The sequence below is a fragment of the Epinephelus fuscoguttatus genome, linkage group LG12 (genome assembly GCF_011397635.1).
Source record: "Epinephelus fuscoguttatus linkage group LG12, E.fuscoguttatus.final_Chr_v1".
Lineage (NCBI taxonomy): Eukaryota > Metazoa > Chordata > Actinopteri > Perciformes > Serranidae > Epinephelus > Epinephelus fuscoguttatus.
In genome coordinates this window covers 37,547,037-37,559,830 of record NC_064763.1, presented here as the reverse complement: position 1 = coordinate 37,559,830, position 12,794 = coordinate 37,547,037, and the positions used below count along the sequence as shown (strand labels likewise).

General features: G+C 39.5%; 1 protein-coding gene across 1 annotated transcript; it reads right to left on the bottom strand.

Moving 5' to 3' along the window:
• Positions 1 to 1,954: 1,954 nt before the first annotated feature.
• camlg (calcium modulating ligand) lies at positions 1,955 to 12,240 on the bottom strand. Its single transcript, XM_049592514.1, has 4 exons — positions 11,941 to 12,240; positions 8,847 to 9,322; positions 8,561 to 8,626; positions 1,955 to 5,808 (listed from the first exon to the last, which is right to left on the bottom strand). Exons 1-4 carry the CDS (start codon positions 12,092 to 12,094, stop codon positions 5,617 to 5,619), a joined length of 888 nt encoding a protein of 295 aa, XP_049448471.1. The 5' UTR covers positions 12,095 to 12,240; the 3' UTR covers positions 1,955 to 5,616.
• Between the last annotated feature and the right edge of the window lie 554 nt (positions 12,241 to 12,794).

Sequence of the window (12,794 nt, the reverse complement as noted above, 5' to 3'; positions counted from 1 at the left end):
TGCATAAGTATTTTTCTTTATTACTCATACAGAATATGTATTTTAATATCTATATTTTTCCTCCATCAAATATCAGAGGGAACTGTATTTTTACTTTGTCACATTTACTAGAAAACAGTGATGACTAAGACATTTGGAGAATAAATAGGTGGAACATAACATGCTCTGTTACTCTAGTATTTCATGTTATGCATTGAATACAAACTCAGTGATTACTCACACCTTCTGATTTTTTTTCATTGCTTTGTTTTGTCTCTTCCAAATGTAATTTCAACTTTCAAAGCTTTTAAGTCAAGTCAGTTTTATTTATAAACACAAATAGTACACATTGTCTGCATGGTGTTTACTAGTACTTATTTTGCAAATTGACTTTTTTTTATCTATATATATGTTTTTATTATTTATATATGTATTATTTATTTTTATTTATTTATTTAATAAATATTTTTTCTATTATGCTGTCTCTAGTATATGATTAATTATAACTGTTTGGTAATTATATTGTGATTGCCTGCCTCCCATTTGTATGTTTGTTTGTTAATAGAAACACCATACAGTATAACTGAAATACAATACAATATAGAACAGACACAAACCAAAAACATACATACAACACATGGATGTTATTATACACACACAACAAAGCCTATACAGATAATATTACATAGAAGCTATACCCTCAATCACAGTCATACAGTTACAATAAAACTTCAAATACTCCTTAAAAAATACCCCTAATGTTTTGTTTAAAATATTTTTCTGGTAAATTCCTAATGAGATCAGGTAAACCATTCCATAACTTCACAGCACGAAAACAAAACATCCTATACCAGTTGCAAGCCTAGTTCTGGGTAAAACATAATCGCTTGTGCTTCTGCTCTTGTGCTGACTAAATGTCTGTCTTTCACCTGCTGGAGCCTGCTTATCAGCAGTCTTGGCTTCTTTTTAACATGTAAGTTATGAAATAAGTGAAGAACATTTCTAGCTATTATATCACCTGATATACGACCACTCTAGTATTTTGTATCGCTCTTCAATAGGAGTATCATTTGGACATCTAAGAATAATTCTTGCAGCCTTATTTTGTGCAGCTTGGAGTCTACTTATTTCTCCCACTCCAGCATTACCCCAAAAGCGTGGGTCACTTGTATGTGGGATGGCCAAAAATGTGTAATTGTTATGATTTTGCCCTGAGATTTGACATGTTGGACATGTTTTTGGATATATTGTTTTTAAAACTGTGTTATTCAGTTTATATTGATGTAGTTGTTGCCCACAGTCTCCATCTTTGACAGTGGGAGGTGCCTTACAGGCTAATTCACACATACTGTGGGACTGATTTCAGTGTCAGCTTATGGTTTTTCAATGGCCTCACCTAAAAAGGTGTTATCTATATGCATTTTGGAATGTTCTTTGTTCCTTCACTTTACCTGATGAAGATCTGAGGACTGAAACGTAGAGTTTATTGTCAGTAATAGGACAGTGTGCAGAAATTCTCTTCCTCCAATGTACCTGTCAACAAGCTAATGAAGGTGTGCATGAACCTCCACATTCGAGCATATAGCCCAATATCACACATTTATCAGCTGTAAATCCCACTGTTTGCTCAATTAAAAAATGAAAGCAAAATTATGATTACAGTGAAATCTAACACTCTTGTCTTCCTTAAGATATGGCTGGGTGACATGGCTGACATCAGTACAACAATGTTAAAGGAGAATTAATGAATATTTTTATAGTATATATACATATGTTGATAAGTATCATGTATGCAAAATGTTGTCCAGTAATCAAATTGACGTTCATCCGATAAGACATTTACAAACCATAATACAGAATAACTGCCCAGATCCAGCTGTCCCCTCTAAATAGGAATATGATTGATAATGCATTGGAATATAGTGATACTGAAATCTGTGTATGGGCTGTACTGAAGAAAGAAAGACAAACAGAGAATGTCACACAAGTAGTATTTATTTGGTATGAATTGTCAGTTTTTTCATTCCTGTATGTTTTAAATCAGAGAGTTTTTACATCATGTCAACACTGACTTTGTTACTGAAGTAAGACACTGTAAGAGCCATTATAAACAGTTATTCTGTAAACGTTATCAAAAACAATCAAGTAGGTCAGACAAGTCGTAGGATAAATCACCAAATTATTTACATGAAAACAAGAAATTCACATTAATAAATTAATTTGGATGAAATCAAAAGTATGGAGAGAGGACATTACAGCACAGAAGTAGAGAGTATACAGTATATGAAGGATTTATGGATGTGGCTCCAAACAAAGCAAAGCGGGACACATCACCAGAATTACTCAACACAAATAACCGCACAAACTCCCACTGTCCCACATATATTTGCAGTGACAGCACTTTCCAGTAAAAGCCAAGACGCTCTTGTCTAACACACGTTCCGTTACACTGTATGAAGTTTACTGTGTTTTTAAGCTCACAGCCGTGCAAAATAATATACTCCACATTCAAGGACTAAATGCTTCTTCTCACAGCTGAGAACTAAGGAGGAAAACTTGATCATAACATGGGTGGACCCTTCTGAACACTGGATGACAGATCGCAAAAGAAGATAGGACTTAAAGCATGCCTACGAGGAAATCTGTCGCAACACAAACACACGATTTGAATCCACCAATTAAACAGGAGTTCAGGTTCTTAAAGGAATACGTCACCCACAATATGGCCATAGATTAATTACAGACTTAGATTATACTGCAGGAGTTGTGTGTGAGTTTGTAAACCACTGTTTTGATATATAGTTTTGCTGCTGTTAAACGCGGACCCCAATCAATCAATCAATCAATCAATCAATATCTTCGCTGTTTTCTGTGGAGGCGTGAGAGGAAATTCAGGTTTTCTTCAAGAATTGAAGGTAACACAACAAGAATAACTGATATACACAGGGTCAATGTGTTGGTGAAGTATTCCTTTAAGACACTTAAAATCATCAGGAGCTGGATACTATTAAGTATTTAAACTACGGCTGCAGGGTCATGTGTGTAACTGTTCCTCATGTTTTGTGACCTAAAAATAACTTGACAATCTCGAAAAAAAAAGGAGTACTCTACTTTTCTTGCTAGTTTATGTTTACATGGCAGAGAGGAGGGCTATATGTGGAGAAAAAAAAAAGTCAAATCTCTTGAGTTTTATCACAGAATTCATGCAAAAAAAAGATTCACAGATTTAAGTCAGAATCCTGAGAATAAAGTCAGACACTAATCTCACGTTTTTTTTTAAAAAAAAATGGTGTTAAACTTCCATGTAAACACTTTTCAAAGGAAACTTTTTGTTGGACCTTCGTGATGATTGCCATTTGGGACGCAACTGCAAAGCCTCAAGGTCATCTGCCGCTTGAGGTGCAGAGAAGATGATATTATGTACGAGGGGGAAAAAAGAAAGCACCTGCCTCTGTCAGTCCTGATGATAATCCGTCTTAAGCTTTCTGCTCTAATCAGTCATCGACTATCAATCATAACGGAACGAGAGCTCCAGCCAAACCCCTTCCCTCCAAAGTTGTCCTCGGTTTACTAACATTTCAATAAAGAAGTGGAATTTTTTTCCTTATTAATGAGTATGCTTACAAGGTTGCCTTTATCTGGCAGGCTATCAGAGTTACATGAAGGTTAGATTAAGGTTTTGAAATAGCATGACCTGAAAATGCACCAGCTCCAACCTTGTCTGATGCACTGCAAGGCTGACTTACAGGAAAAACATACTCATAGTGCTGTATATCAACATCATTTGGAGGTAGGACATCAACTACCTCCAAAGCCTGCTGAGGAGTGTGCTGCGTATTAGCTGAGAATATGACACCCTGCCCAGTTATGCAACATCTTTGGAGATTATTAGGACAGAGAAGGACTCAGGGCGGCTTACAGTAAATCTGTTCTTTAAAGCAAGACTATGTAATTTTTAAAGAATAAATAACACATTCATTTTCTCACAAATGAAAAGCTGACTTCATATATTATAAAGCAAACCGAGGGGATCTGCAGTCTTATTGTGGCTCATTTTATAACAGGTATTACCGAATGAGTTCACTAACTTATTTATTCCTTAACCTGTGCTACTGCTGCACTACATTTTAGCATAGACCATGCTCCTGTAATTGCCGCTTGCAGCCATAGAGGCCGCTGTTTAGCAAAAGTTACATAATCTCACTTTAAATTAATGGGTTCATTCAAACAGTTTGAGTTTTTGAAGTACAACTTAACAGCAGCTGAAAAGATGTTTTTGCCGCCCTCTATTGGTTTAACTTCTCACCTTGCTGCAGTGGTATAGAGGTGCACTCAGGATGTGATATGCTGCAATCCATTGTACGCGGAACTTGATAAAAAACAGCCTCCAACAATGAAAAGTGCAATGGAGCGGCCATTCAAGTCGGAATTATAAGTCGGAAACTTTTTCATCTAGACCAAGTTTGCCAACATAAACAAACCTGACGTCGCAGCAAAATGGCAGAGCACATAGTGAACCGAGAGGAATGACATCTTTATCATTTATTTTACTTTTTGTAGAGTTTTAAGTAAGTGTTTTTACTGTTGTGAAACCGCTGTAACATCAATGCAGCTGCCATTTCCATTTCCATTAAGTTGACTGTTCTTCGCCGAAGTCTCTGAAGGCAAATGTATCTCCATCTTCATAAAACAGGTTTACGCTATTGCCTGTGGTTCACACAATTAGCTCGACATCCGTTTACACACTCTACGCTATTTTAATGAGCAAAGAAGAGCGAGACTGTTGACTTATTTCATATGCTGTTTGTCTTTGCTAGCGGCGCTGTAGTATTTGACGTAGGTCTTCTGTAGATGCTTGTGAAGGCACATGGGAAGTCGGGAATACTGAGTTGGACTTATTAACGCTTGACTTGCAATGGATTGCAGCATGAGTACACTGTGATGTCACTACTGGTGTGGTGACAGGTGCGACACACTTTAAATGTTCAACCAGAGAGGGCAGCAGAACACTGAGAGTTACTCTTTACAGGTCCTGTTTTAAGCATGTGAAGGGTTTTTCTGATGTAATGCATAACACTGGAAGACAGCTCATTGCATTGAACACCAGATTGTTTTTGACTATTTTGTATGATTTGGTAAACACTTGCATACGCATCAATATCAGAATTTTCAAGTTAATGATGTTATGTCAGGTTCAGAAACTGAGGAACTCCAGTGTTTCCCATTCATGAATTAAATGGAATCTGTGGCTGCCAGACTGATGATGAACTGAAACTGGTGTTCACTCTTGAGTATAACGTTTTCTATTTTCTGTGCTCGACCTGACAAATAAATATCATTCAGTACGATAAATGCCACTGTACATTCTTCAAAGCCTTTCTGTTTCTCAGGTTCAGTCCAGAGCAAAAATGACTTGGAGATCTGTAACAAACACTGGACTCTGTGGTCACATGTAGCTTAGCATTAGTGGAATCCTGAAGCTGACGCGCGACCCTGATCATAAGGCAGCGAGGACTCGTTTCCAGACTGTCAACAACAAACATGTCAGCCGACAAATACGACCAAGCCTTGTTGCTATGGGGGACAGAGGGAGGGGAAAACAAGAAGGGGGTCGGGGTGAACCTCCATCAGGGTCCATCAGGGAGTCTCTGAGCCAATGAGCGTCAGGATCTCGTGCGAGAGGATAAAGGTGAAGAAGTAAACACAGAGGTCGGCGAAGACGTCCCCCATCCTCCTGTAGGTGTCCATGGAGCGGTTGATGACCTCAGCGGGGATGCCGGACAGCAACAGGGCAGCGGTCAGCACAGTGGTCTGGGTCTTCTTCTCTACCTGGAGGAACAGGAGTATAATGCAAAGACACTGAAACACCTGGCTGGAATATATTCTCAATAACATCAATTCTTTAGTCAATAAAATGTCAGATAATTGTGATAGACATAATACAAACATACAAAAATTGTGTTAAAAGAAGTTACTGGTAAACTTCCAGTGATACTTGGTGTGGGTGTAGCCAGCAGTAAGATGTTTGTGGCTACAAAGACACGGCTTTCAGCCAGAGCACAAGGAAGTCAGAGCAATAGGTCATGTCTGGATGGAACCCAACTTCTATCAAAACCAATGCACAGTCTCCATAGTTATCGCCTTGCAGTTGTATGCCTCTGCGAACCAGTCAAGTTGCAATTACAGTTTAAATCCGTGTCTCTCCAGAGTCACATGTAGCCATGACAGTAGACAATGTTTCACATATGTATGTTGCTGCACAGAAGCTAAAAATTCTACAACATGGATTCTTCACACACATCTTCAACCTGGCAGCACAGATCTACACAATCAGCAGTTTCAAAGTGAGCATCCAAAATTAGTGTCACCAATTCTGACCAAATGTCTTCCCTTCTATTCCTGAGTTATTGTTCGTGACGTTTGTGCCAAATTGGCGGAAGTTACCTCAAGGCCTTCTAGAAATATTCACGAGAATAAGACAAACGTGAGGTGACAGAGACCCTGACATTTCAATGCCAAAATCTGACACATAACATCACTGACTCCAAGTAGACGTTTGTGCCAAATATTGAGCCTGGTGTTAGTTCAGGCAGGACATGATGTCAAGCTCAGCTCACATCCCAGCTACATCAGCTGATCTCAAGCAGCCCAAATCAACTGATGGAGAAGATGATTGATGGAAGGGAGTCTGCTGACAGATCACATGATTCCTTTCTATGCAACCAATTAGCAAATCTCATTCAGAGCACCCTATTGAAACTGCTTTGGTCTGCCTACAACCTCCAACCTGCCTCCACCACTCCTCTTTATGTTGTGTCTGACTTATCATTTCTGTTTGTCATTGATGCTGCTCTGTACTGTTACTGGGGGGGTCTTTGCCACTGCTCTCCCTGCCTTAGGCTTTCCTTGTTTGCACATGGAAGGGCAGAGAGGTTTGCTCTCTCTGCCCTAGGCTGTCCACATATGCACACAGATGGGCGGAGAGGTGTGATTTCTCTGCCTTAGGCTGTCCACGTATGCAAACACACTGGCGGAGAGGTGTGCTCTCTTTCCACGTGGGCCTAGGAGAGGCAGAGAGGCCCCAGGACAGAGCCATACCGCCAAATATAATACTGCAAATGTAGATAAAGTTTTCTTTGACTAAGGTGGTCCTGACTGAACTGAAAACATTCCCTAAAGGTGTTCTTGAGATATCATGTTCACGTTAACCAGAATGACACTAAAAAGATTATCACTTCATTGTGCCAAATTTGAAGAAATTCCCTCAAGGCGTTCTTGAGATGCTGCAGTCACAAGAATGGAACGGACAACCTGAAAACATAATGTCTCTGGCCTTGGCTATCACTGCTGCTAAGTATAAAAAGGAAAAGTGGAATATTAACCAACCAAATCAAACCTTGTATAACTTTTATCAAAACCGTCAAAGTATCTCTTAACATCGATAATTGGTAAGGGTGTTCCAGGACTGCTTCCTTCTTACCTATGGATCTACATCCTACAAAAAGTATAGGGAGTTACGGTCTTTGCTCCCAGGACTTATTAATACTAACGGTCCCTAAAGTCAATATTGAACTGGGAAACAGGGTGTTTCAGTGTGCTGTTCCCTCAGCTTGGAATCAGTTGCAAAATTATCTAAATCTTCAGTGGCTGGTTTCAGTGGATGCAGCTAAAATGATTTTAACTGACTGTGAATCAGGCAGATCTGGCTGTAGATGTTCTGAATGTTGACCCTTTGTTGGCCTTCTGATTGGTCTGCTGACCCACCAACCAGAGTGCTCCTCCCCATAGCAACAGTTGCTAACTTACTGGGGTTTGTCAAACACCGCCCCAGGCTGTGTTCTCCCAGGCTCGTTGTTAATGGCGTCACGGGGAAACGCAGAGCTTTCTAGCTGGCAAACGCGGATAAATCAGTGAGTTATATTATTTTAACATGGTTAAAAGGTGTGCTTGGGGTGTCTGCAACAGTGACTCGAGATATCCAGAACATATTCCCAGAGTAGCTCACGTTAGTGGCCATGGCTACTGTCAGACATCAGGACAAAACAACAATTTTCACAAGTTTTCGGATATGTCATATAATGCCCATTCACTCAACTGTAGCCACGTTTGTTCTGTATCACTGACACCGCGTTTTGGACAGAATGATGGATTCAATTCGAATTACGAGAAAGTTAAATCTCCCGGTATTTTCCATTGTTTCCTGTGGGAATGAACGCCCCCCAGGCTTGGCTTTTTGAACCCAGCAACAGTAACCAAGGCTGGGACCATGGGCAGGTCTTGACAAACGGTGGATTCTGCAATTTGTTCTTTGTTTTTATTTTAAATTGTTATATGTTTGTTTTATGTCTGCCACTGTGTTCTTTGCACTAGTGCCAGTCTAGGCCACAACAATCACAACAAAGAGATTTTCAATCTTAGTGAGTCGTCTACTCCCGGTTAAACAAAGGGTAAACAAAAAATAATAAAATAAAAAATTACAATACTACTTCTTGGAAATCTAAGGCAACACTGTTTGCATACATGATAATTTTGAGTCTTTAACAGTAGAAAAGGGATTATAAAATATTTGATACAAACTCACCTTTGGAAAGTATTTGGACAACCCCATGTAGGCCAGTTCGAGGGTCAGAAACGGAGCAAATATCGACTAGAATTTCAAAAGAAAAATTACAGAACAATGTCATTTCTCTGGTAGTGAGATGCACTATTATTAAATGTGGGCTGATATCAGACCCTAGTTACATATAATATGTGACACTGCCACTAAAAGTATTTCTGAGCACTAATTTAAAAGTAAGTGCTCAGAGATAAAATAAGACCCAAAGCCACAAACATGTCAAAATGACATGACATGATAGTACACTCACCAGAAACTTGCAGACAAAAATTCGAACAAAAACAGCCAGGAGGATGCTGCCAATGAGTCGGAAGATTCTGAAGGGATCAAAATCCTCTGAGTCAGACCCTCCGTCCTGAGCCGGCTTCTCGCTGGCCAGCTGACCCCGCAGTTTCATGGCGTCATCAAAACGTGACAGGTACTTCTGGAGGCCTCGACGTGGGGAACCGCTGATGTCGTCTGATGCCCGTTCCCCCCTTGGTCTCGGTCGGATCCCTCCCATGTCGTCGTCCAAAGAGCTTCCCAGAGAGCCTCCGAGTGGCTCACTGCAGTCTGGCAGGGGTGAGCCCCTCCTCTCTGGGGTGGCACTGTGGGAGCGGCTGCCGAGCGCTGAGGCCTCTGACATGAAGGGAGATGGTCTCGGGGAGGATGAGGACGACGACCATGGCTCCGTCCTGTCGAGGTCGAGGTGAAAGCGGGGTTCTGTCGGACGCCGGAGCGCTCCGGCTGAAGATGGGAGACAACATCAGTGACAAAGCACTTTGGTCAACACCTGTTGTTTTTATGTGCTATATAAATAAACTGACTTGACTTGACATCAGATGAATGGGAAACTGTACTATAAGTCAATAAGTTCAGGGCCTTTAACCATAAAATATCAATCAAGTTCCTGTATTGGTTTGGCTCAATTTGAGATGGATCTATCCTTTCTGCCCCTGAGCTACAGGCGTAGTACAAAGAACTTCAATGGACAGATATTATCTATGGAAACTTGTTGCCATAGATAATATCTTTCCATAATATCTGCCATGTCTTGATCAACTAGTAAATCGTTTATTTATAATCCAAGATGACATATTCTAAATCATTTGTTTTGTCCGAACCAACAGTCCAAAACCCCAAAAAGATATTAGATTGAGATATCAAATTTTCTATCATAAAAGATGAAGAAACACGCACACTGACAACATTTGAGAAGGTGAACCCAGATCATTTCTGGCAACTTTGCTTTAAATAAAATACTTAAAGATGGTTAATCAACTGTAAAAACTTAACATTAATTTTTGACTGATTGTTTCCACTCAGTGCCATCTTGAGTCACTGGAGTCACAGAGGGACAGGACTGCCCATGGGAAGGTAAAAAGGGGAATGCTTTCTAGGAGCGATAGATCTTGTTCATCCTAAATATAAGTAGGGGCGGGAATCACCAGAAGATCCATGATACAATGTTATTGCCATTTAAAATATGTTGCAATATGCTGAGTATTGCAATAAAATATATTGCGATTTATTACCTTTTTCCAACTGTAAATTATGTCTCAGAAGAAAAACTTTGTCAACATCTGTTTTATCGAATAAGATAAACTTTTTTGCAGCAGCAAAATGTATCTGCTGGACTGAAAAGCAATTGATTATATTATTCTAGTAGATTACCTAAAGTTAAATATATTTGTATTATTATTTTTAGTATTTGTAATATTAATTATTTATATCATTATATCATATTATGCCCCCCCCCACACACACACCTAAATATAAGTGATGTTAACCATATTTAAGTTACGAAATATTCACCATGACTTATTAAACAACAAATATAAACATTGTATTAATTGTTGCTATAGAAAAACGTAGCCTGTTTCATTATAAAACGTCCTCTCCTGAAAATAGCATGAGTCATTAGTGGCCGGCCACATGATCTGGGAAATTAGCTGATCTAAATTAAGAGAGAGATAGCAAGCGCATGCATTAATGTGAGTAAAGCAGATCCGGGGAGGGTCTATTCACTGGACCTTTTCAGGGGCCCAGCCATTTCTGTAAGTGGCCCGGCTGCAGTGGGACCTGGTTGTTGCGGGTTTGAATCCCAGCTTGAGATAATGTGCCACGTTTATACTCAGTGGTGGATGACATATTCAGAACCTTGACTTAAGTACAAAATTCACACTGCTGAAATTCACCACTTCAAGTAAAAGCCCTGTTTTAAAAGTAAAAGTACTCCCTGTGTAATAAAATGTTTTCTGTCTGTATTTTACTATTACATGTAATGTTTTTGGATTAATGTTAGTGCTGCATTCATGTGTATGTTGCATTTTACTTCTGTAGATGTTTAAAGGGGAACACCACCTAAATTAAGAATTCCAATATGTTATTTCCATGGCCGAGGGAAGATCAATCAATATTTGTGACTTTCTCTTAAAGCCAGAAACCAGAGAAGTAAGGCTCAAACTAGTGACGTCTGGAGCTTCTCCCTAGATAATGAATGGGAGCCAAACTTCTGGCAGATTGTTTTCTTTCTTGTACCAGAATGAGCTTCATCCTACTGCAGTGTTCTCAGTTCTGACGCAGAAAATGCACCCATGCACTCGTAACATTCGCCTGGGTGCTGTCAGTGTCATCTATAACATCTGACATCATTCATTGTCTGTGGAGCAGCTCCAGACTTTATACTCAGTGACAACACAAATTAGATTTTTAACACTCTAATTTTCAGATTTGAGAGACTTTTTCATTTTTACTAATATTTTATTTTAGACCAAAAGAGTAAAATATATTAATTTTGCCATGGGTGAAGTTCCTCTTTAAGGATGTACTGATTTTAACTCCTTTATGTATTGTTTGGCAGTTTAATATAATGCATCATTTCCTATGTGTTCTACTTAGGAGAGCCACTCATCTCTTAAAATTTAACTTTTGATGGTGTCAGGTAAACAGCTCTGTTTTCAGCTCAGTGACGATGCATTTTCCACCTCACACAGGAGGGTCCTATTTGGTTTATTTAGCTGAAGAAGCAGGAGCATTTTCTCAGCCCCTACATCAACACTTCATCCTTCAGTTTTAAGTAAAATAGAAATTCAAGATCACTATATTTGAAGATTTTTTGGCAGGTCAGGAAGGCTATGAATATGTAATTTGGTACAGCACTTGAGTAAATGTACTTAGTTACATCCCCCCTCTGTTTTATCTGCATATGATTAATGAAACAAAGATAGTGTCTGTGGATGAAGGTAATTTGTTGACTCAAACAGCAGCAGTGAGATGAAGCAGGTGTCAATATAACACGTTTCAATAGAGGAGACTCGCCTAACAGCGCCGTAGTGTGCACCGGATCATTCATAACAACATACCGTTGTTTTCAGACTCGTTTTTAGCGAAGCCTACGATTCTGTTCATCCTGTCCTCTGAATTCATGAGCAGCTTTCTCCTCCGGATCTCTGCCCTCCTCTGCGCCGCCGACAGAGAGCCTCCCTTCTCCCCCTCGTTGGCCTCTCCGGACTCCATGTTGAAATAAGTTAGCGTCGACTACAAAGTATATTCACGATACATACAAACAATAGCGATTCAACGGCAACACAAACCGCCCCGCTGAATCAATTAAACGCTACAACACAACGCAATGGACAGTGCGCTGGTTGAGCAGAGGACGCGCGGTGATGACGTAACCACAGAGAATGACAGTGTAGTTTTGGCAGGTTTTTACAGCCCTCAGTGCTGACTGCCAGGAAACAGGCCCGATGACGCCTAGATGGTGGTAGATGCTTTGTGATAATACGCAGTGATTTTTGTAAATTATATCCTGAAACGTGCTCCCATTTAATTTGGTCTTCTACTTTTACATAATGCATTATGGGAAGACTGTGACTGCTAAATGTAAAGCTGATTATCTCCATTATTTTACTATTAACTGCAGAAATGGGTGCTGTGATTACTGTTACAAAGATATTAATGCTTCTTTCCTTAGTTATCTAATTTTGCCTCTCACCAGATTTCATATTCACAAACATCTTTTTCTGTATTGATGAAGGAGGTGGACCACTACTCAAGTGAACCTCCTGCAACATGCACTCTCGTTTTTATCTTAATTTTAATTTATGTTACATTTGTTTTACTTTTGTTGTCATTTCCTGTTTGGTGCTGTTTTTGTTTTGTTTTTTGCTTTCTTGATGATTCATTTGTATGTGTATTACTCTGTTAAGATATG

Coding starts and splice junctions, on each gene's coding strand:
- camlg (XM_049592514.1), bottom strand. CDS start 12,094: ATGGAGTCCGGAGAGGCCAACGAGGGGGAGAAGGGAGGCTCTCTGTCG. Junction 9,323..11,940: donor AAACGAGTCTGAAAACAACG/GTATGTTGTTAT, acceptor TCCCATCTTCAG/CCGGAGCGCTCCGGCGTCCG. Junction 8,627..8,846: donor TTTTTGTCTGCAAGTTTCTG/GTGAGTGTACTA, acceptor TTGAAATTCTAG/TCGATATTTGCTCCGTTTCT.